This window comes from Pollachius pollachius (assembly GCF_949987615.1).
Source record: "Pollachius pollachius genome assembly, chromosome: 7".
Lineage (NCBI taxonomy): Eukaryota > Metazoa > Chordata > Actinopteri > Gadiformes > Gadidae > Pollachius > Pollachius pollachius.
In genome coordinates this window covers 25,942,920-25,968,730 of record NC_136940.1, presented here as the reverse complement: position 1 = coordinate 25,968,730, position 25,811 = coordinate 25,942,920, and the positions used below count along the sequence as shown (strand labels likewise).

The 25,811-nt window shown below is 47.8% G+C and overlaps 1 protein-coding gene across 1 annotated transcript in view; it reads left to right on the top strand.

Annotated features, from left to right (window-relative positions):
- Positions 1-25,811, top strand: part of LOC307078511 (disks large homolog 4-like) — an 84,879-nt gene that overhangs the window by 32,815 nt on the left and 26,253 nt on the right. The window contains exons 5-11 of the mRNA XM_079740366.1: positions 11,958-12,011; positions 13,971-14,021; positions 15,234-15,358; positions 17,519-17,688; positions 18,541-18,677; positions 20,045-20,189; positions 21,972-22,107. Of these exons, the coding sequence (XP_079596492.1) occupies positions 11,958-12,011; positions 13,971-14,021; positions 15,234-15,358; positions 17,519-17,688; positions 18,541-18,677; positions 20,045-20,189; positions 21,972-22,107 (818 nt within the window). The remainder of the gene's footprint in view (positions 1-11,957; positions 12,012-13,970; positions 14,022-15,233; positions 15,359-17,518; positions 17,689-18,540; positions 18,678-20,044; positions 20,190-21,971; positions 22,108-25,811) is intronic.

The following is a 25,811-nucleotide window of genomic DNA, read 5'->3' as shown; positions in this document are numbered from 1 at the left end:
GAGCGCATCAGTGTGAGCACTTAAAACAAACAGGGGAGAATGAATTCATGGGGGTAATCCTACACTACACTTGTAATGAAGTAATTCAATCACAAGGGAACATGAACCGTACGTGTGATGCTGATATCATAATGATAATCGGGGGGGGTAATCCTGCACGTACACAAATGTTTATAAATGTCAAATGCAAATATGTGTCGTGTGAGTGTGTGTGTGTGCATGTGTGTGCGCATGTGTACTTATTCATGTGTAAACATGGAGAAGCTATCGGTTTAGGGTGCGTGTCGACACACGTGTTGCTCTGTGAGTGCAGTGCGCTGATATGGTGCAGGGTGGGGTACACACGTGCGTTCGTAGTTGTGCGTTTATTAGTGCACGTGCGTGACAGGCAGGAGAGCGGGAAAGAGCGACAGGTAGCCGGCCAGTGAGGCAGAGAGACGCGTGGGGTCTGGAGCTACGCAGCGCTTTGAGATTTCTGATACGGTTGCCATGGAAACGTGCCCCGTTTCAGTTTTCTGTGCGAGAGCCGGAGAGCTTGTTGCGTTGCCGTAGAAGAGGCGTTGTGCATATAGCTGGACGCCGAGGCTGAGAGGCTTCTTGCTACTGTGTGTGTGTCTGATTGTCTCGCAGAGGAGATGATGACCACTCAACCCCCCCCTCCCTCCACCAGACTGAATGAGGTGGGAATGCATCTGATGAGGATAAAGGGACAGCAATGTCAGAAGGGAGGCTAGTGTGGTAATCTGAATTTCTGTGATATTCAGATTATCCAGTGAATTCACTTCAATTATCAGGATTATTTTACCACTCCTTTGGTTCCCTGCACAATAATTGAAATTGTGTTCTGATATTTCAACACATTGGCCTGTATATATTCTATAGAAAACATTTTGAAAACAAGTGAACCAGCCACGGTTGTTTCGAAAATAAAACGCACGATACAAATACACTAAAACAATATGAGATTAGCACATCGATGTACGCGACAGACAAAGTTATGCTTGGACTGCAGGGTTCCTATTGGTCAGAATGGGAGGGTCTGAGGACAGCCCAGAGTTCTGTACGACTCTTCAACCTTATGACGTATTTGAAGTCAGCGAATAAATTAAATATATATTCATTCAACATTTATACATGGAAACACATATGTGTGTTGAGTATCGTGTTGTACATTGTTTAAGTATGAGCCTGCATCGCACTCATTTTATTCCCTGTAATCAGAACACTCAGGTCCGTGTGAAAGTACGTCACAGCAGGCCGGCTGTATTATGAGGAATCAGCATTCCCCAACAATTGTTTGAATTGTCCTTTCACAGTACGCCTTAGATGGGCGAGCTATGATGTCATTTGTTGTGTTGCTTATGTAATATTGATACACGTTTCCATCAGTAGTAAACACCCAGTATCGATTTCTCACTCCAGGGCTCACGTCCGCCTCAAACAATATACAATTCTGCACTTACACAGGTCTTTGGCCCGAGTGATTAATGGTTATGGATGAGAACCACAACTTTTCCTCACTCTCATCTGATACGTCTCGGTAGTCACCCTTTCTGTCTCCCCCTCTCCATCTCTCAATGGGTATCTCTGCCTCTCTCTCTCTCTCTCTCTCTCTCTCTCTCTCTCTCTCTCTCTCTCTGTGTTTCGCTGCTTGGCAGGACTCATATTGGACCATCTAAGTGTGTTTCCCAAGGTGTTGCCACTTTCCTGTTCAGAGCACTTACTGCATGAGCGATGGGCCATTATCCCACAATACACACACACACACACACACACACACACACACACACACACAGACACACACACACACACACACAAACACCCTCACACACAAACACACACTCACAAACACCCTCACACACAAACACACACACACATGCATGCAGACTGAGAAATGACATAGCAACCAAAGGTGCATGTTTGTTTGTTTCTGTTGTACCACAACAAGAGACATAGACAATAGCAAGCATTTCAGTTTGTGTGTGTGTGTGTGTGTGTGTGTGTGTGTGTGTGTGTGTGTGTGTGTGTGTGTGTGTGTGTGTGTGTGTGTGTGTGTGTGTGTGTGTGTGTTTGTTTGTTTCCGTGTGAATGTTCGGTTTCTAAGAATCTCTCTCACACACACACCAAAACACACACACACTTACACACACACACACACACACACACACACACACACACACACACACACACACACACACACACACACACACACACACACAGTGTTGTTTCATTGCCACAGCTGGAACAATATTTTCAAGGATCTTTTGGTCAACTAATCGCAGCAGTTCTGCAACCAGAACTCTCTTTTATACCAACTTCAGTTTAGTAACATAGGATGAGTACATCACAGAATTGGGAATTGCATCATAACTTCTCTGTTTTCCCTCCACTGTGACTATCTTGAAACTTTTGCTGTCATAGGCTGGGCTTGGATGTCAAATCGATGCAGCAGTAGGTATCACCCGCAGAGATTTATCTGCCATGATTATGTTAAAGTCCAATCTCTTGGCCTCCTTGAGGTGATCAGTCATTAATCCCCCCCCCCCCCCCCACCCCACTCCCAGCAGCGTGTGTATAATTGATGCCCGTCAAGGCTGGAGTACAAACACACTCTCCAGAAGGCACACTAAGAGCCCTAAAGAGCCGTTAGTGGTCGCAGGAAATGGGCAGGGAGGGGTAGAGAGAGGGAGAGAGATGGAGGAGAGGCGTTGGTTCTGTGAAATATTGCGTAGTTAATCTTAATGTTGGAGGGGGGCTTGTAATGTATCACAGCCCGGGCATCAATGGAAATTATTTAATCAGAGAAAGTGGTCAAATGAGGTTGACTCAGATTACCAAATAAATTATATGAATAACCAAAGTCAGCAGGCCTAAAATGATGCCTGTATTCTAATATTCATAATAATAATGGAGATAATAATGATGCAAATAATATAGTTATGATAGATTTCCTTGTACTGCTGTACTACTGTTCAATGATGAATCCTCAGCTGAGGTGACAATAGAAGCTACGTGAGTGTATTTACAGTGTATATTTAAAGCTGAACCTGGGATTCAACACCCATCGGGCGTCAGTAAAAATAAACAGGTACATCTTCTTTACCTTATTTTGAACATGTGTAATTTTGTTTGCCCTGGTCCCTCTGTGTGACTGTTGTTGTCATGAGGTGTGGCGTCGCCATGTGTCTGCCGACGCACCCTAATCTACAACAAGGCGCTCAGAGGAGCCGGAGTAAAAATAACCATCGATTTTTATCAAAGATTATTTTACACATAAATAAGTAGAAGAAGTGTATTGGATACCCCCAACCCTCACCACCACAGCCACATACACACACACACACACACACACACACACACCCAAACACACAAAAACAACAACATATACACTCACACACAGCTCCACCCCCTCCCTGAGTGAAGCTCATTGTCCCTCGACGGTTGAAGGAAACGTTCCATTCAGCCGGTCCTCCGGGAGGTCACCAGGCGTGTGTTTCTACTGATTCCTGTTTACTCTGCATAACTGCATTATTCACTTTCTGCTCTCGCTGCTCTGTGCTGGCCTGTTCCCTCTCGCGCCAGTCGTCTGGTTGACACGTCGCCGATCGAAAGGTGTCCGTTTGACTTAGTTCATCACCTTGTTCCCCCGGTGCCATGGCAACCCAAACCCTGGCTCCTCCCACCCAGCGCCGGGGAGCATCAGTTGTCGTCATGGAGATGCTGCAATGCTCGTGACCAAACTGATTCTGTGTTTGTTTGTGTGCGCGTGTTAGGTGTGTGTATGTTTCTGCATTTGTATGCGCCTATGCATGTACATGTGCATCTTTTCAAGTAAGAGTGGATGACTGCAGATGCACTTGGACTCTTTAAGTGCACACAAATGTTTTCCAAACCGCTGTTGGTATGCAAACATACACACGCTACACAACTTGGTTGCTGCATCATTGACTAATGCTTTGGATCAGAGGTGTTGTGTGAGTGTGCACTGTTGCATCACCATCATTGTGTGGGTCGGAGTTTGAAGAAGAATTCTCTCTCCTACACACTTGTCTCCCCTCTTTCCCTCTCACTCAATCTCTCTCTTGCACCCTCACACACCAACACGCTCACGCACACACAGACACACACTACAGTGGGTTCTGTGTCTCTACACACTTAGTAAGGTGTTGGGCCGTAGTCTAATGAACCCCTCTCCCTTACTGTAATGAACATGTACTGATTGTCATAACATCACAGCACCTCTGTCCTAATCATGAATGATCTCTGGTGCCCCAATAATAACAAAATAACTGTTGCCATTAACACACATCTGACATGAGTCCCATGAAGTTGATCAGCCTGTTTCTCATCTCTACAACTAGATTGTTGTTTTGATGGCTTTAAAGTGCAAACTGCAAAAAGCTGAACCTATAGCATATTGTTGAAGAGTAGTAATATTGACATGATTGTGGGTAACGTAGTTTGGAGCCTAGTTAGATCCTGTATTTGTGTTGTGTTACAGCAGGTATTATAACGTGCTGTAAAAGCTGCGGGGAGAGTTGTAATTTAGGTTGAGTGCGGTTGCAGGGACTCTGCCAGGAACGGATGGTGCTACGGTTCTAGACATTGAATACAGAGCCAGACTAAAATAGAACCAGCCAATCAGAGAGAGGGCAGCAAGAAAGGGAGATTTAGTAGAACCATCAAAGGAGGGTAATGGAAGGAAGGGAAGAAAGGAAAGAAAGAATAGAACGGAAAAAGGAGGAGATACACTTCCTCTCTTAATGAATTAGTGTTCTTTATCAGACGTTGACTACTTGAGAACATAAAACAACTGCCTGTCGTCTCCTTTGGCCTTAATTATGTTTGACCACTTTGGAAAGGTCGAGCCAGCAGTCTAGAGGCTAAGGTTACCCTAGGAGGTAAGGGAGAGAGAGAGGGACATGAAGAGATGGATCCCCTAGGTCCTGGACCGTGTACATTTACATTTAGAGCATTTAGCAGACGCTTTCATCCAAAGCGACCAAAAATAGTAAACTTTTCAATAGAAGGGGAAACAATATATGGCTGTTGATACAGTAAGGATGTTCATAGAACCAAGTGCCAAGCACTAGCAATCGCTAGGTTAACCCATTCCCTGTGTACAACAAAGATAGCTAGGATAAGAAGCTACACAACTAGGTACTACAACTAAGTGCGGCATACAATTAGTGTGTACATTAAGTGCCAGGACGTACAACGTACAATAAGTAAGCAGGAGGAGAGGGATGGGTAGGCCACAGGAACATGAGGCTGTCCTAACCCCCTCACACATAGGGGTCCTTCCTCCTGTCCAGGGTAGACTGTAGAGGAACGAACAGTGTAATAGAACGGGTCATAACACACAAAGCTTCATGTGTGTGTTTGCGGTCTCTTATGCCCCTTCGTGGTCATGCTCGGCACTCAGCAGGGCGTTTTTAATCGCTGTTGTGTTCTTGCTGTGAGTTGCCAAACAAGATGTAATGTGATCACTGGTTATGGCAATGTTAGGTTCACTTCTGCTCCTGAGTTCATGTCAACCTTGGAACCTGCTATTATATGAAAGCAGTATGTGGCTACATTGATCAGTATATCTGACCTAAAGGCCTGGGTTATTGCCGTCCCGACATGCCCTGGATGCCTCAATCAAGTACACTTCAGAGTTGATGGGCAGATTCATCTGATGCTGTAGTTAACGGCTGCAGGTGATCTCTCTCTGCCAGTATCACTCACTTTATTTTACACGCGAGGGCAGCATCGCGTGTGGTGCATTTTGAAACAGATGTGTAAGATGTTCTGTAGCTGCTACAAATTAAAGCTGATTTATATCTGAACATTAAAAACATAAGGGGCATGAACATCTATCATGAATAAATGGGTAGCATTGGTTAAAATCGAGACACCAAGACGTGAATTGTTAACTACTTGCATTTGGAAATATTGGTTACTCTGGCAGCCGCCATTTTGCCTTGCCAATCCTGTGTGACTCTTCTCGGGTGTTTCTTCTTCACTTGGAGCAGGCGTCCATATGGGACAACACATTGACAAAGATGTCCTACAGGCATTTAGGTAATTATTTGGTTGTATTTTCATATATTTTACTCTGAGGCCTACTTATTGATACATTTACCATCAGTATCGTACAGCATAACAGTGATCCTTAAAGTTTTACTTGAAACAGAACAGAACTTGTTAACCCTCCATATATATATATATATGTATATATATATATATATATATATATATGTATATATATATACACACATACATACATAGGATATATTTTTGTTGATCCTTGCTCGTTTAGCAATTGTCAGTAAATAAGCAGGCCTAATGGCTTCCATTACCTTTCACTTTGCTCATGCCTTTCTGATGGGAGCCTTTGGCCCGCGGCGCTAGCAGCACTCTGCATAGGGGAGGCACGCTAACAGCGGCTTACACACGGGCTAGCTATAACCCTCACCCTTTCATCCAGCTCGTCCCACTCTCTCCCTTTATGTTCTCGGTGTGGGGGCTGTTGCCCCGGGAACCATCAGCACTGTATTATGTGCTAACTTTCTTCCTCTCTCTGTGGTTCTTGTTCGCGGTGGTTCTTGTTCTTGTTTGATTCTCTATTTGTGTATCAAGCAGCAGATCTGGGTTCAGTTGCTGGGCCATTTATGAACGGGATGAACAGACCGTTCCTCATGTAGGCTAGGAGCAGGAGAGAGAAAGGCCGGCACATACAGCTGTGGATTGTCTTTCTGTTCTATTGCCAAATTTTCTAGCGCTCTACCTAATATTACAATAGTATAACTGATATTTACCTATACGTCTATTAATGTAAGTTATGAGTTACGTTTCATATTTGTATATTTTAGATAGATGACTTCAATCTATGATGCACACACACATACAGGCATACACACACACCCACACACACACACGCACACGCACACAAACACAAACAACCACACACAAGGCATTTCATAGAATATATTCCATCTGACCTGGCCCACCATATAATGCTTAAAAGGAACAAGATAAAGGATGAAGGAAGGGAGTAGGTCCTACCGGTCACATGACTGTGAGCTCTGCACAATCTGTGTAAGACTAGCTGGCCAAGCACGGAGTGACATCCCCCTGTCTCTGCCCACAGATCCATTAGTCCTGCCTAGACGCTGTCATGTGCAGGGGCCTAATTGGCTAGTCAAAGAAAGCGAAAAAAGGAGAGAGATAGAGAGAGAGAGAGAGAGAGAGAGAGAGAGAGATAGAGAGCGAAAGAGCGAGAGAGACGTAGAGGTGCAGAGACAGTGACATAGAAACAGTGTAGGAGATAGGCATGAGAGAGGCAAGGACTATATTCATACATATCTGAGCGGAACTAATGGGAAGAATGCATTAGAAACAGATTCCCCCAAAAAACAAAGAGAAACACATCAAGACAATTGTGTTTTAAGGTAGAAACTATAATCGGAGGAATGATTGGAACAACCCTGTTTCTTTGGAACCCCTGGAATAACATGAAGGCTTGTTGAGCGGACAAAACAAAGAGAAGAGACAGAGATGGAGAGGAAGGATTGTGGCCTGAAGGTGCTGGTGCAGTGAACTCACCCCGCTCGGCAGGAACAGGTAAACTACTGAAGATACAGAGACGGGCCGCATGTCTCCGGGATCATCGGCGACGATGTAAGTCAGGATTTATCAAATGAAAGAGCACCCTTTAAAGGGGAGGGAGAGAACGTGATACAGAGAAGGAACGCTGCTTCCAGATAACTTTTCATGACTCTGCAACCCGGTACCACAGTGCAGTAGGATTTACTTTGGATTCCAGCAAACCATTCCATGAAGAAAAGTGAATTATCTGCTGTCATCGTGCTCCAATTACTCATCGCAGAGCCCGGCCTCCCATGGACTGTTCTCTCGTCTTCCGATCCCCGTGCTCGTGTTGCCAACCCCGCCCCGACTCTCCTAGACCTGCTGCTGTCTTTACAAGGAAGCTGAAGCCACTTTTGATTGTGTGATATTGAGCAGCGAAGGGGGAAAAGAGAGAGCACAAACCAACACTGAAGGCAGCCTTTGACATTTGGACCTCGCTAACTGACACATAGAACGTGATTTTAGCACAGAGCTTGATGGCCGGTTCAACCTGATCTGCATTTGGACATGAATGATATAAAAAAGTTGAAAAACAAGACCACACCCTACCTTTAAGGAGGGGATTCCGAAAGGAACAGGAAACACGATTCGTACATAAGAGGCCATTCCTCTCCCTTGTCTTTTTGTGTCTCCGACCTTAGTGACATTACCATGACCACATATTTCCAAACCCATGAGTTTTGCTGCAGTCCCAAGAAGCACAACAGCAGCTCTACCAAGAGCAAGTCTGGAAAGGGGAAGTCCAAGGGGGGGAAAAGCCCTCCCTCCCACCTGAAGCACCACCAGAACCTCCTGCATGTGCACCCGGCCAACCATCCGCCCCATTCGCTGAACTACAACGGCCGCTGTTCGCCCCAAAACCTTCAGCCGTCTCCATCTCCTAGCTACTACCACATAGCGCCGCCGTCGCCCAATCACCAGCTGGGACCGCCGTCACCGAGCCACCCTCTGCCGTCGCCCTCCTCCAGTCACCACCCCCACTCGCCCAGCTTCCACCAGATCCAGCTGTCTCCCAGTCACCACCTGCTGTGTTCCGCCGCGGCGCTCCAGCCGCGCGGCCACCTCGTGGCCTCGGCCTCGCATCACTTCTGTCAGCAGGAACACCACCGCCACCTCCAGCAGCTGACCTCGCCGGGCCACCATGTGGCGCTGATGCAGCCCTACCAGAACCAGTACCAGCAGCACCACCAGCACCACTACCAGCAGCACCACGCCTGCTGCCTCCCACCGCTTCCCCATGCCTCCCAGTCGCTGTCCATCCATCCCTTCTTCTCGCCACAGCTCCCCCTGGCGGCCGGGATGGGGGACTACAGCTGGAGCACACTGCCCACCCTGGGGTCCAGGGGGAAGCTTGGCACCTTGAAGGACAGCCTGAAGAAGAGCCCCACCAAGGGTAAAGCAAAGGGGAAGGCGGTGAGCCGGCCGTGGCCCCATGACTCCTACATCTGGACGTCGCAGTCAGTGGAGAACAGCGTCAACATGCCGCTCATACGGCACTTATCGCAAATACAGGCCCAGATACAGGTAGGTTAGGAAGGGGAGCGGCAGCTCTGTACACCCAGGGAAATTGGGTGTGCGATAATTAGGGTGCGATAATTCTGAGTCCTGTTTTCCCCAGTGTCATTTGTCCAAATTAGGACAAATTCATATTCAAGGCAGGAAAGTTGAGTTGAGAGCATTGAAGCTATTAATCACCTTTAAAGGAGCTCTGCTGTGCATTGATACTAAGTGCTCTACCGTTAGCTGGTAGAATTATGTAAATTGCTAAATATTTATATGATTTAATCGTAATGAACAGAGGAAATCAAGACGAGACACTTCTTATTGTTTAGCGTTTAAATGTACAATAATGACAAAATGATTTAGAATACAATTACTGGATGTGCACACTTGCTTTTCTTTGGATCCTATCTTAAAATCTTTTTGGTGTAGAACTTGTCAAGTCGTCTGGGAACCCTCGGTGGTTAAGTTTGATGTCTGTGTCTGATAGGGGGTTAGGCTTCTCAGACCCTTGTAGTATAACACCACGCTGTGTGGGGCCTTTCATATACACATCACTCATGACAACCTTCTACACAGGAATGGAACTGAAGAGTATCACAAACGGGTCGTAGCCGTGACGATAACACTTGTACCACACTGCCACACATGCAGACATGCAGCACAATGTACACACTGCGACGTGGAGTCTGTGACAGCTGCAACCGTCAGCCAGTCACACATGATCCATTCACAATAAGGGATGGAGGATTTCTGTTCTGCCCCTCTCACACACACACACACACACACACACACACACACACACACACACACACGCACACGCGCACGCATACACACACACACACACACACACACACACACACACACACACATACAGCCTGGGCCCTGGTGTCACTGGCACACTGCTTAATTTGACCTTTTTGTGTGTTTTTGTGTATGTGTCTTCTTTTCCTTTGCCCTTCACTGCTGTTTTTCAACTGAGCTCCGCCCACAATACGTATAATCCTTATGATCCCCTCGTCCCCTTGTGTCTCTCTCTCTCTCTCTCTCTCTCTCTCTCGCTCTCTCTCTCTCTCTTAATGATGATGTCGTACTATGCAGCCACTTAATTTTGTGTCCCCCTTTCCTTCTTGGTCGCTGTACACCCCCATCCACCTCTTTCTCCCCAATCTCTCTCCCACAGTCACACAAACACACGCACACACACACACACACACACACACACACACACACATATCCCCATGTAGGATCAAGCGTCAGCTTGAGTGACAGTTGGAGATGGAAGAGAGAGCTGGTGTTTGTATGTGTCAGAGAGAGCGTGGGAGAGGGAGAGAGATTACTTTAGAGTAGGGCGGCTCCGTTGCCTCTGTCCTCTGATGCGGTGAGCGAGTGCTTTCGGACTGGCCATTTGGCTGCTTGGCTGTTGGGTCCTTTTGTTGCTTGAGTCTTCTTTACAGGAAAATAAGGAAACAGTGTGTACACACTGTGTACGCTGTGTGCAGCTAGTCTGTGTATCCAGATCATTGCGTGTTGCAGACTGTTTTAGTGTGGACTGTCATCGGATCAGCCTGGCTTGTTGGCGTGTTTAGTTCAGGGTGGCACGGTGGACCTAGGGCTCGTGGAGCAGGAACAGAAGCCGTTAGGACGTGTGGCGCTGATGATCAACCCGGAGGATTCCGGGATCAGACCAGCAGCATATTGACAGTATCAACCTTTTGAAACAGCAGGTGTTTCTCTAGCTGGCCTAAGAAGCAGCCACCAATGACAGCCCGCCCGTCGTAAGGAATTCAAACCACTAACCTGCATGAATCTTTTAAGGCGGAAAGGGGAGACAGGGCCATGTTGGGCTGGCATCGCCGAGCGACTCACCCGTCCGCTGTCCCTCGGCAGACACGGTAGAGACCGGTGAACATCAGCCGCCCGGCATTAAGGACAGAGCACTTGTGTACGAGAGTCTTCGGATCTATCGGGTAATGACAACGACATCCGTTTTGAGCTGAGGTCATTTCTGACGCTGAGGATCTCGGGTTTCTCATATTGACCGTGAGAGCGGCGCGGCCCCTGGAGTAACCACAACAACGACAGCGGAAGAGGGACGTGTACGCCTGTTTGACAGCGGGCGCGGCCCTGACCCGTGTTCCTACAGCTCGAGTTGGCAGAGCAGGCTTTCTCTCCGCATCACACGTTACTTTGGTGGATTCTGCTGATTTGAGGGGCTGGTGTCGTACCCGATAGAGTCGTCCGGTACCAGGGTAGGGCAGTATGTCATGTGGTGTGCGCAGCCGGCCCAAGGTGCTCGCCTGTAGCAGACGTACTCAGCATGCCCTACCAGAACATGAGACGCGTAAGTCACGCGTCAATGTCGTTGTCGTTGTCGTTGTCATTGCGGTTGTTGTCGTCAGTGACTGGCTGGTATTTTACCCATGCGTGTTTAAAATATGTTTTTACTTAACTCTTGTCGACAAACTATAAGTGGGCCCATGTCCACAGGCACTTGCACTAATTGGCCGTTTGTGTCTTCGACGATGTGAGACTTTTACTTTGTTTACTAACCTATAGTTGTTCATTGTGTATAGCAGTGTACGTTGAATGTGTATCTAACCGTGGTCCTTTTTCATCATCTTTGGTCCTTCAGTGTGTGCATAATAGATCTGTGCACACATAAGTGCACGTGTCCATCCAATTGTACTAGTGCCATCTGTGTTGCCTTCACAAATCGTCCAACAACAACAACACTTGGTGTTATGAGTCTCTGCTTGAAGACACCGTCCACAACATGAACTGATCACGTTTCAATAACCGGCTGTTGTTTTCTCCTGCAGGCCAATCCCCCTCCAGTGGTGGTCAACACCGAATGCGTGGACACACCCCCATACGTAAGCACATCCTCCTATCACCTCGCATCATGTCTCCAAGCCCCTCCCTCTCACCCGCCATGCTTCACTTCTCACGCCCCGGGAGGATGCAGAGATTGATCTGAACCAGAGCGCAGATAGAGTCCTTTATTAAAGGACGGCTTCCTCTTCTCCCTGAGGGCGACATTCTGCTCGAGGTGTGGCCCAATGGACGATGTGCATGGAATAGTGGCTCTCTTTTCTTGGCTGTTAAGTTACCTAGTTACTTCCCTTTCCCAAGAGTGCGGGGGTTGTTTTCAGCCTTGCTTCTTAAATATGAATGCATAAAATCAAGTTTAATAGCTGCAGGAATATCAATCATCATGAGTATTACTCCTAGCTTTCCCATCCTAGCAAACACACACGTCTCCTTCTTCCTGTGCATGTCTTCTGCTTTCTAAGGAGCGACCCGTACCTCTGCGGCACTGCCGTTCATTATTATCAAGACATTATCATCCTTTAGAATCCAGGCGTGTCTCTAGAACATAACAAGCTGTTCTCCTCGGTATACCTGTAAGTGAGCCATCAACCTCACCAATAGTGTGTGCCGATTGGAGGCAGTGCACGTTATTTATGAACAGAAGCGGAAGGTGCAGCTTATCAATGAGGACAGCGGATCATTCCTTCTGTGAGAGACGTTCATTGGCAGCAGTGCAATGAGCGAGAACATTCTGGATTCTGCACGGAACCCAGTAGCCTCAGAAACATACACTTTTGGCCTCTGCAAGCCCCCAGAGAAGGGCTATACACAAACACACACAAACACGCACAGACACACATACACACACACACACACATTCCCCACCATTCTGTTTTTACTTCCCTTTAACCTAATGGTTACCTTTGCTCTGCTGGACAGTCGGTTTGATTTTCTTAATTTTAAAGCGTGTCCGTAACCAGTGGATGAACCGCTGCTTGTGGCCCGTGTCGGATTGTTCCTCCCGTTGGAACGAGCACAAATCTAAACTAATCCGAGCGCACAGAGACGCAGATTACAGCCAACCAGATTACATGGGCGGCCGGGAGGCCGCTCCACTGCTCTTTGCGTGTTGGCCTTCGGTTATCCGTGTGTGTGTTTGTGGTAGTGTGTGTGTGTGTGTGTGTGTGTGTGTGTGTTCGTGTGTGTGTGTGTGTGCCTGTGTGTGCGCGTGCTTACATGTGTGTATGTGTGTCTGTGTGCGTGGGTGCGTCCGTGCGTGCGCGCGCATGTTCGTGTATGTGTGTATGTCTGCTTGTGTGTGTGCCTGGGTGCTTGCGTGTGCGTGTGTGTGTGTGTGTGTGTGTGTGCCTGCCTGTGCGTGTGTGTGTGTGTCTGTGTGTGTGTGTGTGTGTGTGTGAGACACAGTGTCCGCGGCGGTTGAGTGCGGAGGTGGTGTTGGAGAGGGCGTTCATCCCCCAGTGTAAGCCTGCGGGAGAGCAGCATGTATAATACTCAGATCAGGTTTAGTGTTCTGCGTGTCTGTTGGAGCACGGGTCGGAGGCTTTCCACTGCGTGTTGGGTTTAACCGAGGTCCCGGCCCTTTAATAAGCCAGACAGCGGCCGCAGTATGAAGCGTGACATCACAGGTACATCACCGTGTTGACCTAGCTGTCTATCTCGGCTGTTCACGCAAATCTCTTCTTTTATGACATTCCCAAAACGGTTCAATTTAATGGACTGTTACTACATTCAAAATAGAAAATTCACATGAATTCATTAACTTTCAAAATGTAATAGCAGCAATGTTTATCATTGTGAGATGGGGTTCAAAATAAATGCAACATCAAAAAATGGTAACATATCAAAACAAATGTGATCTTATCTAAAAAAATACAAATGCAAGCACACAACTGATAAAACAATGTGTGAATGAGAGAAATGGATGACTCAGGGATAATATCTCTCTCTCTCTCTCTCTCTCTCTCTCTCTCTCTCTCTCTCTCTCTCTCTCTCATTAACAGGTCAATGGTACAGAAGCCGACTATGAATATGAGGAGATCTCGCTGGAGCGGGTAAGTTGTCACAGAGAAGCACACATCTGAAACCGCACCTTATCACATCTCTTTCTCGTCCTCTCTATCTCCCTATCTCCCTGCTCTATCAGCTTTTGGCCAGATGGCTTTCCATCTGTCCAAGTCTGTGAAAGACATACTGCATGCCCCAATAGGCTTCTGAGTTTCTGCAAACATCAATGCACTTTTGCAGAAAGAAATGATTTCAGTCTTTCAACGTCTTCAGCAAAGGATTTCAGTGAAAAAGGAAAAAAGATAATATTGTAGTAAGACAACATAGACTCCCTCGGAATGACCCTCAACCAACTCTCCACCCTTCCAGCCTCTATGTTGTCTTCTCTCTCTCCTAACTCCTGATTCTCTCTATTCCATTCAACCAGGTCACACCAGACCGCCCAACCCCTCTGACCCATGCCCCCCCCCCCGTCCCTTTCTAACTCGCTCACTGTTTCACTTCTCCCTCCCTTCCCTTCACTCCTCTTCTTGTTTTTGTCCCGAGGGGATTTCTCTGACTCTGTCCCCCCCACCAACACTACCACCACCACCACCACCACCACCACCCTTATCTGTATTCTCTTGTGACCTGGTTCTGTCTACTTGACTGGCTGTCCTTTTAAGACACTATAGACACACACACACACACACACACACACACACACACACACAGTGTAAATCTGCACAGAGATGGACCTACTGTTGTGTGTTGTCAGATTAGGATCCAGCTACCATTGAAGCGTGACGTCGGTGGTTTGGGTCTTTGATGTAGAAAGTGTTAATGAAAGCTTGAATTGATTTGTTGGGTTGTAAGCCCCAACCCGGGTGGTCAATGGAACCGGCCTTATGCTAGCTGGGATCTACGTCTTAGTGACCCTTCCTATCTGGGATTAAAACTATGTGTCTACACTTAATGATGGATCAAAACATTTCACATCAAATCATGATATTTGTATCATGGAATCATCTTTGCTTTGATTGTTATATGAGGGACAAAAGGGTGTCTATTAGTTAACATTATTTTAACCAACTCTGTGTGTGTGTGTGTGTGTGTGTGTGTGTGTGTGTGTGTGTGTGTGTGTGTGTGTGTGTTTGTGCGTGTGCGTGTGTGTGTGTGTGTGTGTGTGTGTGTTTGTGTGAGGGGATGTGTGTGTGTGCGTGTGTGTGTGTGTGTGTGTGTGTGTGTGTGTGTGTGTGTGTGTGTGTGTGTGTGTTCAGGGTAACTCTGGCCTTGGCTTCAGCATCGCAGGAGGGACTGATAACCCCCACATTGGGGAAGACCCCTCCATCTTCATCACCAAGATCATCCCTGGGGGGGCAGCGGCCCAGGACGGACGGCTCAGGTACCACACACACACACACACACACACACACACACACACACACACACACACACACACACACACACCAGCACGCCAACACACACACACACACACCACATGCCAACACACACACACACACACACACACACACACACACACACACACACACACACACACCAGCACGCCAACACACACACACACACACACACACACACACACACACACACACACACACACACACACACACTTTCTCATAATGTTGCTAATGAATCATAGCATACAGAAGAAAAAGGGAAAAAAAGAGAACCAAATAATAGAAGAGAATTTTGCGCTGAAGGGAAAAACAAATAAAATGTTGGCGATTGAGGGCATCATAAATAAGTTATCATCACACTTTGAGGACACTCGAGACAAGTAGGCATTAGTCTCACTGCATCACTAAGAATATATCGCCATGGCAACAGCTTTTAAAAGAATGGAAAGCACGACCCTTTATTTATACCCAGCCGCCTGGGAACCAGAAAACAGAACTAGGTCCCAGAACAAGAACACCTCCACCTGTAAGACCGGGGAGCAGAGCAGCACCCTGGGACATAGCACCCTGGCGCTAGACTGGGTACCCCCCGCCCGTTCTGCCGGCGATTTGAGTTCGCCCTGCAGAAGGGTCCGGAGGAGAGCAATACATCTCTTTCTAGTTTCGATACGTTTTTGCGGGAGCCAATCACCAGGCTGGCTTTTCCCCCCCTTTATTTTGAACAAAAAAAGTAAATAAATGAGAAAAGCAAGTATGACACATCATACAAATACACATAACACAAAACAACAATAATTATAAAGTGTCATAAACAATATTTATAAAATAAATGTAGCGTCTGTGTCCGAAAAGGAGTGAGAGGAAGCCGACGCTTATGTATTCCCACCCCTTGTTCATCTGCTCGTAATTATCTGCTATGCGTTGTTTAGTTTTAAACAACTATTTACATAATGCGCATTCAAATTATTCATGTTCATACAATACTCTTATATTACAAAATGACGACAGGGAGACGGCGGCAAGCAGCCAATTGCGTACAGAGTCATTTCAACTAGGCCCATTGATCACGCCTCTTGTGCTGGAGAAAATGACAGCACCCAGACACAGCACTCTGACACAGCACCCTGAGTCACGCAGCACCCTGACACAGCACCCTGAGTCACGCAGCACCCTAACACAGCACCCTGAGTCACGCAGCACCCTAACACAGCACCCTGAGTCACGCAGCACCCTAACACAGCACCCTGAGTCACGCAGCACCCTGACACAGCACCCTGAGTCACGCAGCACCCTAACACAGCACCCTGAGTCACGCAGCACCCTGACACAGCACCCTGAGTCACGCAGCACCCTAACACAGCACCCTGAGTCACGCAGCACCCTGACACAGCACCCTGAGTCACGCAGCACCCTAACACAGCACCCTGAGTCACGCAGCACCCTGACACAGCACCCTGAGTCACGCAGCACCCTAACACAGCACCCTGAGTCACGCAGCACCCTAACACAGCACCCTGAGTCACGCAGCACCCTGACACAGCACCCTGAGTCACGCAGCACCCTGACACAGCACCCTGAGTCACGCAGCACCCTAACACAGCACCCTGAGTCACGCAGCACCCTAACACAGCACCCTGAGTCACGCAGCACCCTAACACAGCACCCTGAGTCACGCAGCACCCTAACACAGCACCCTGAGTCACGCAGCACCCTAACACAGCACCCTGAGTCACGCAGCACCCTAACACAGCACCCTGAGTCACGCAGCACCCTAACACAGCACCCTGAGTCACGCAGCACCCTGACACAGCACCCTGAGTCACGCAGCACCCTGACACAGCACCCTGAGTCACGCAGCACCCTAACACAGCACCCTGAGTCACGCAGCACCCTAACACAGCACCCTGAGTCACGCAGCACCCTGACACAGCACCCTGAGTCACGCAGCACCCTGACACAGCACCCTGAGTCACGCAGCACCCTAACACAGCACCCTGAGTCACGCAGCACCCTGACACAGCACCCTGAGTCACGCAGCACCCTAACACAGCACCCTGAGTCACGCAGCACCCTAACACAGCACCCTGAGTCACGCAGCACCCAGACACAGCACCCACAGCTCTCTCCCCGTGTCTCCCGCCCACCAGGGTGAACGACAGCATCATGCGGGTGAACGAGGCGGACGTGCGTGACGTGACCCACAGCGGCGCCGTGGAGGCCCTGAAGGAGGCGGGGGGGTTGGTGCACCTCTACATCCGCCGCCGCCGCAGCCAATCAGAGAGGATCCTGGAGCTCAAGCTGGTCAAGGGGCCCAAAGGTGGGGATCAGTCGTCAGTGATCAATGATCAATGATCATTGATCACTGATGGGGCGGAAGGTGGCTCAGGAGGTAGAGCGCGTTGGCTGGTAACCGGAAGGTTGCTAGTTCCATCCCCGGCTCCTCCTAGCTGAGTGCCGAGGTGTCCCTGAGCGAGACGCGACTCGTTTGTGTGTATGAATGGTTGTAAGTCGCTTTGGATAAAAGCCTCAGCAAAATCCCCTAACTGTAAAGAACATTAAATATATAGAGAGAGGTGTCCTCTTGAATGTAGAAGTTGTTTCCTTGTGCCCATAAGTGGAACAAAAACTTTTGTTATAAATCTGTGCTCGGGCGAAACATGAGGACGCAAACTGTCGCTCCTACGCAGAGAGCTTTTTGAATCACAATTCGCGCGTGTCAACTCAGAGTTTAACAGGAAAGAGTTGACCTAACATGATGTGTCTCTATCTATAGTATACAACTTTACATAAGTCTGTAAAGTCTGTGGAAACTCACGCTGTCTGCTTCACTCCTTTCTGCATAATTAAAGAGACCGGAAAAGATTTGACCAAACAAAAAAAGAGTTATTTCATCAAGGCAGTACAAAATATAACCTATTTCATGCAATATGTTATGCTATAGGTCAGAACCGTATCTTAATTATTTTCAGAATTTGGGCTGTTATATTAAGATACATATGATGACGATATATATTACCGGTATATATATATATCATAATTTAAGCTATTTTGTTTGAATGTTTACAATATATTTATACACATTCTATTTGTCAGCAGGAAGGATCTTTTTGAATGAAACCATCTCTTCCCGTAAGTGTAACATGTCTCCCCATGTCTCTGGCTCTGGCAGGCCTGGGCTTCAGTATAGCAGGAGGTGTTGGGAACCAGCACGTCCCCGGAGACAACAGCATCTACGTGACCAAAGTCATCGAGGGAGGTGCCGCGCATAAGGACGGACGGCTACAGATAGGAGACAAACTCATGGCTGTAGGGAACAACCCTCTTATCATCTTGATCTCGCTCTCTGAATGTAATCACTGAAAGCCTTTTTCACCATCATCCTTCCACGAACGGGCATTCCTGTTTGGCAAATTCCACACTAATCAAATGACTGGACTATTCATAATGGACTTAGTGCTGCGCTTCTAGCCTGACATCACCGCACCAATTCACTAATTCATTTGAGGCGTGAACCTTTCATTCATTTTCCATTTCCAAGTTAGCAACGAGCACTCCCATAGGACACTCCCATAGGACACTCTCATAGGACACTCCCATAGGACACTCCCATAGGACACTCCCCTAGGACACTCCCCTAGGACACTCCTCTCCCCTAGGACACTCCCCTAGGACACTCCCCTAGGACACTCCCCTAGGACACTCCCATTGGACACTCCTCTCCCATAGGACACTCCCCTAGGACACTCCCCTAGGACACTCCCCTAGGACACTCCCCTAGGACACTCCCATAGGAAACCCCCCTAGGACACTCCCCTAGGACACTCCCCTAGGACACTCCTCTCCCCTAGGACACTCCCATAGGAAACTCCCCTAGGACACTCCCCTAGGACACTCCCCTAGGACACTCCCCTAGGACACTGCCATAGGACACTCCCATTGGACACTTCTCTCCCATAGGACACTCCCCTAGGACACTCCCCTAGGACACTCCCATAGGACACTCCCCTAGGACACTCCTCTCCCTAGGACACTGCCATAGGACACTCCCATAGGACACTCCCATAGGACACTCCCATAGCACACTCCCATAGGTCACTCCTCTCCCTAGGACACTCCCCTAGGACACTCCCCTAGGACACTCCCCTAGGACACTCCCATAGGACACTCCCCTAGGACACTCCCCTAGGACACTCCCATAGGACACTCCCATAGGACACTCCCATAGGACACTCCCCTAGGACACTCCCCTTGGACACTCCCATAGGACACTCCCATAGGACACTCCTCTCCCATAGGACGCTCCCATAGGACACTCCCTTAGGACACTCCCCTAGGACACTCCTCTCTCCTAGGACACTCCCATAGGACACTCCCATAGGACACTCCCCTAGGACACTCCCATAGGACACACCCACCAGGCACTCCTCTGTACAGTAATCGTGTCAAACCCGCCCCATTTTACATAGAGGGCTGTGATTGGCCAGACCCCGGCCAGGTCTGCTGGAGCTCTGTGTGAGCGGGGGGGGGGGGGGGGGCCGGAGCAGATCAAACAGGAGCCTGTAGGTCGGTCTGGTCCTCAGGCTGACCTCCTATGGTTGTGAGCGATCAATCACCTTCGGTATGCTGCCTTGCGTGAGTCCGTCACTGTAACCACGGTGACCCTGTGCCTCCAGGTGAACACCGCCTGCCTGGAGGAAGTGTCCCACGAGGACGCCGTGGCGGCGCTGAAGTCCACGCCCGACGTGGTCTACCTGCGGGTGGCCAAGCCCACCTCGTTGTTCATCAACGACAGCTTCCCCCCGCCCGACGTCACCAACTGTGAGCACGTGCACGCACGCACACAGACACATGCACATACGCACACACACACGCACACGCACACACACACACATACGGGTGCAACACAAACGACACACACCACCCTTGAACCAAGCTAAAGGGCTTGAATGTGGTGATGTTGAACGGCTGCTTAACGTCAGCACCACTGCTTACTGTCATGACGGTATATGAGTTTAAATATTTATATGATTTGAATGTTCATCTGGTTGCACAAAACATATGCATTGATTATCGGATTTAAACATATTTTATTCCTCATGATTGCTCTTTGTACGGGAGAGAGGTCATAAAGGCAAGTCCTCAAAGTGCAACATAGAGCTATCCTGCTACGTACCAATGCTACCTTCAGCTACTACCCACCACCACACTCGCACCCTTGAGAGTCATTTGGCCCCCTTAATGGCTAGGATGGGATGTGTGTGTGTGTGTGTGTGTGTGTATTTGTGTGTGTGTATGTTTGTGTACTAGAACAGAACTACTTTATTGTTCTTTGCTCAAGTCAGCCGTTCTTCCCACAGCCTGGACCTTATCAATATTCATACCATGACATTTCAGCCGCTGTGGCTGTGGCCGATCACTAATAATCAGACAAATCATGAGCCATCGCTCATGGTTCTACATCGCGATCCTCCATGAAGTTATACTCTGTGTAGTAGCTTCACTAGATAGAAATGGCACTCACACACGCTGACACACACGCACGCACAAACTGTGAATACAAAGAACACACAGGCTTTGCTGACGCACATCAACTTTGTCGAACAGCACAGTAGAGCCAGACATGTGTTCCTGCACATGGCTAACCCCCCAGTGCCCACCAAGCCCCCTGGCCTCAGACGGCCAGGTAATGGGGACGGTGTCTCCCAGAGTGGGGAGAGGGACCCTGACACCACGGTCAATAGCAATGCCGTCAAGGTCTCTGGTCAGGTGGGGAGGGGGCCGTTTAGCAAAGCCCCCCCCACTGTCTCCCTGAAGGCTGGGCTGGGGCAGACAGGTGGGGCAGGGTGCTGGTTTGGAGGGGGTTCAGGTGCTGGGGGGCGGGGGGGGTGAAGGTCTCCAGGCTCATGACAGCATTGGTTTTCAGTCTGATTCCAACGAGCTGTAATTATTATGACGTGTCAGGGCTTCACGTCAGGGCCATGTGTTGAGTGTTGAGAGTAATTACTGAACGCAGCAAAGGGCTGATGAAATTAGCTCCTCCGTAGAGATGACACGTGGGCCGTGAACAGAACTACACACACACACAGATATACCTGATAGCTGACATTAACAAATGTGTACCATGATTAAAGGATTTGCCTGGTTCGTTAAGACCCCAGGTTAACTGGAGACATTGTCTGTGTCCAGATGCAAAAAAGCCACGATATGTGTTCACCTCCTCTCGTGGTGTAGATGTGTTCAGAAATTGGGCAGTTGGCCTTCAATTATACTCCATACTTCATGGAGTATAATTCAATACTTCAATACTTCATTCATTATACTCCTTACAACTGTTTAGCAGCTCCCTTAGTAGTAGCTTTGTTTTGTCCAACCAGGTCACCACATACGAGCTGCCCTGCCTAGGCAGTTTCCCGATAATGTCCACAAACATTTCGATTTTGTGTTTTGAATGATGTTTCTAATGGTAAATGTCCAGGTCAATTTTTTAATTTTGGATCGAACTGTTGATTTTTTAAAAGTTGAATTCACTTTTGATTCAGAAGTGGATGCTTTGGCTACGTTCCAATCGATCTTCTGGTTTTTCTCTCTGTTGTTCCACAGCCTACTCCCCTCACCAAGACAACCACATTAGTCCCTCCTACATGGGGGGCAGCCAATCTGTGAGTCCGGCCCCATTGACCACGCCCAGATACTCACCGCTGCCCAGGGGCATGATGGGGGATGATGAGGTCCCCAGGTGAGGGTTCTCTCTCTCTCTCTCTCTCTCTCTCTCTCTCTCTCTCTCTCTCTCCCTATACCGACCACTCATGCAAACATGCATCACAATACACATCGAGCTACCAGAAGTTAACAGCTGCACTGTTACCGGTGATCCATTCCCAATAAAGGATGGATTATTTGTGTTCTACCCCTCACACGCACCGAAACACACACACACACACACACACACACACACACACACACACACACACACAGCCTGGGTCCTGGTGTCACTGCCACACTGCTTAATTCGTACCTTTTTGTGTGTTGATGTGTATGTACTGTATGTGCCTTCCTTTCCTTTGCCCTACACTGAGCTCCTCTCACAATACATCTACATATAATCCCTATGATCCCCTTCTCCCCCATCCTGCCTCTATCTCTCTCTCTCTCTCTCTCTCTCTCTCTCTCTCATTTCTTCCTTAAGGGTTATGCCTTACTTCTCTCCAACTTATTTAACCTCCACTTTCTTTATTGGTCTCTTCTGTATGACCACTATCAACCTCTTCCTTTTTATCTCTCTCTGTCACACACACACACTCTCTCTCACACACACACACACACACACACACACACACACACACACACACACACACACACACACACACAGACAAGTGCAAGGACATATACATTGTTATATAATTATATTATATAACCTAGCAATAGTTGACCATTAGCTCATCCAGACACAATGATTGAGGTTGAGGTTCTAGTATTCACTCGAGAGAAATGCCCTTCAACCCAGTTTGGCCCACAACTCTTCTCTTTTAATTGGAATCGCAACCTAAGATAAGAACCACTGATGCAATTAATGAATCAGGCTCTGTGTAAACAAGCAGGAGTTTGGCCTGGCCTGTTCACAGAGATATCAGGACAGCACGCTTATCTGCTGTAGAGAACACAGCTTGGTCTGCTGCTCCCAAGAAGCAACGGTTACAGCCACAGACCCCTCTGTCCACTAAAACATGCATGCATGCGTGTGTGTTTGTGCGTGTGTGCGTGTGCGTGTGCGTGTGTGTGTGTGTGTGTTTGTGTGTGTGTGTTTGTGCGTGTGTGCGTGTGCGCGCGCGTGTGTGTGTGCGTCGGCGTGGCATGGAGGCAGATGGCATCAATACCATGTCATCTGGGGCTCTGGGCTGAGGTCAGAGATGCACGCACACTTGCTCTCTCATCGAAACACAGACAGCTCCCCTGCCTTTAATCCAGTTTAATGGAGGGATTACATCCCATTGCAACTGGCGTCATTCGACTGGCGTCACCGTGGTAACCAAATATGACTTCTTCCGTCATAACCCTGTGAGCCAATGAGAGACGTCTGACTGTAATATATCAGATAAGCTTCGGAATGACTCCAAAATGGACATCTACTGTGTTGGTTGTGATCTGGCTCCTTCCCTTCAGTCCACTCGCTGCTTTCTCTTGCTCTCCTGTATTATTTCTGTTTCACTGCTCAAATCAAATAGTACTACTTTGTAGTTCCCTCTTTGTTTAGAAATTCTAGAAATAAATATATTATTTATCAGTGTCACAGTTCTACCTGTGGCCTGGTGCATAAAAAAAGGCAGACACATCATTAGTGTTATGAGCGACACCTGGGTTTATCCTGCAGACAACTCTCTGAAAAGGGTCTGCTGCTTAATTCAACTGAGAGTATTGAACTGAAGTGATTCAGGAGAGAGAACGGGAGACATCTAGTGGGGGAATTTGGTATAGCAGCAGGAACTGGGGCAGTGGTTGACGTTTATGGATTGAGGAAGATGTATGTTCATTAGGTGAGTGCTGCATGCAGCGCTCAACTATTGTTCTTCGTAGGCTTTATTCTTTCTTTCTTTCTTTCTGTCTTTCTTTCTCTCTTTCTCTTTCTCTCTGTCTTATTCTCTAAACATTTTGGAACCCTTCTCCTTCCACAATTGTTCACCTACTCCATTCCACTTCTATAATGTGCAGGGTAGCTGAAATCACAACCTTCTACTTTCCTAACAAAAAATAATTTCTAGGTTTTTAAACGTCCAACTTTTAAAACCTTACATTTTAGAATCGAAGTCAATGGGAGGACCGCGATTTGTGTTGGGACCCCCGTTTATATGGCTAGAGGCTAGGTGATTGCTACATATCCGGTGTACTTCCGGTAGAAGCTAAATGCTTTGTTAATGTTATTTTAAGTGTAGAGAAATGGTCGCCATCCAACCAGAGACAGTGTAACACTGACATCTGGTGGACGATATGAAAATGCCTTTACTTTTGTAATTGTGTGCTACATTAATTTCAGTAACACTTCATTACTATTTTTATTTGTCAGTATAAAACAAAACATCCCCTTCTAAGCATGTTATAAGCATTTAGAAAACCTTTTTATGTGTGTGTGGATGTGTGTCTTCATGGCTGTGTGTGTATAGTGGATGTGTGTCTCACCGCTGTGTGTGGATGTGTGTCTCATGGCTGTGTCTACACTGGATGTGTGTCTCGCCGCTGTATAGTGGATGTGTGTCTCACAGCTGTGTGTTTATAGTGGATGTGTGTCTCACCGCTGTGTGTGGATGTGTGTCTCATGGCTGTGTGTACACTGGATGTGTGTCTCACCGCTGTATAGTGGATGTGTGTCTCCTGGCTGTGTGTGTATAGTGGATGTGTGTCTTCTTGGCTGTGTGTGTATAGTGGATGTGTGTCTTCTTGGCTGTGTGTGTATAGTGGATGTGTGTCTTCTTGGCTGTGTGTTTATAGTGGATGTGTGTCTCCTGGCTGTGTGTGTATAGTGGATGTGTGTCTTCTTGGCTGTGTGTGTATAGTGGACGTGTGTCTTCTTGGCTGTGTGTGTATAGTGGATGTGTGTCTTCTTGGCTGTGTGTGTATAGTGGATGTGTGTCTTCTTGGCTGTGTGTGTATAGTGGATGTGTGTCTTCTTGGCTGTGTGTGTATAGTGGATGTGTGTCTTCTTGGCTGTGTGTGTATAGTGGATGTGTGTCTCCTGGCTGTGTGTGTATAGTGGATGTGTGTCTTCTTGGCTGTGTGTGTATAGTGGATGTGTGTCTCCTGGCTGTGTGTGTATAGTGGATGTGTGTCTTCTTGGCTGTGTGTATAGTGGATGTGTGTCTCCTGGCTGTGTGTGTATAGTGGATGTGTGTCTTCTTGGCTGTGTGTGTATAGTGGATGTGTGTCTTCTTGGCTGTGTGTGTATAGTGGATGTGTGTCTTCATGGCTGTGTGTATATAGTAAATGTGTGTCTCCTGGCTGTGTGTGTATAGTGGATGTGTGTCTCTTGGCTGTGTGTGTATAGTGGATGTGTGTCTCCTGGCTGTGTGTGTATAGTGGATGTGTGTCTCCTGGCTGTGTGTGTATAGTGGATGTGTGTCTCCTGGCTGTGTGTGTATAGTAAATGTGTGTCTTCTTGGCTGTGTGTGTATAGTGGATGTGTGTCTTCTTGGCTGTGTGTGTATAGTGGATGTGTGTCTTCTTGGCTGTGTGTGTATAGTAAATGTGTGTCTCCTGGCTGTGTGTGTATAGTGGATGTGTGTCTTCATGGCTGTGTGTGTATAGTGGATGTGTGTCTTCTTGGCTGTGTGTGTATAGTGGATGTGTGTCTTCATGGCTGTGTGTGTATAGTGGATGTGTGTCTTCATGGCTGTGTGTGTATAGTGGATGTGTGTCTCTTGGCTGTGTGTGTATAGTGGATGTGTGTCTCCT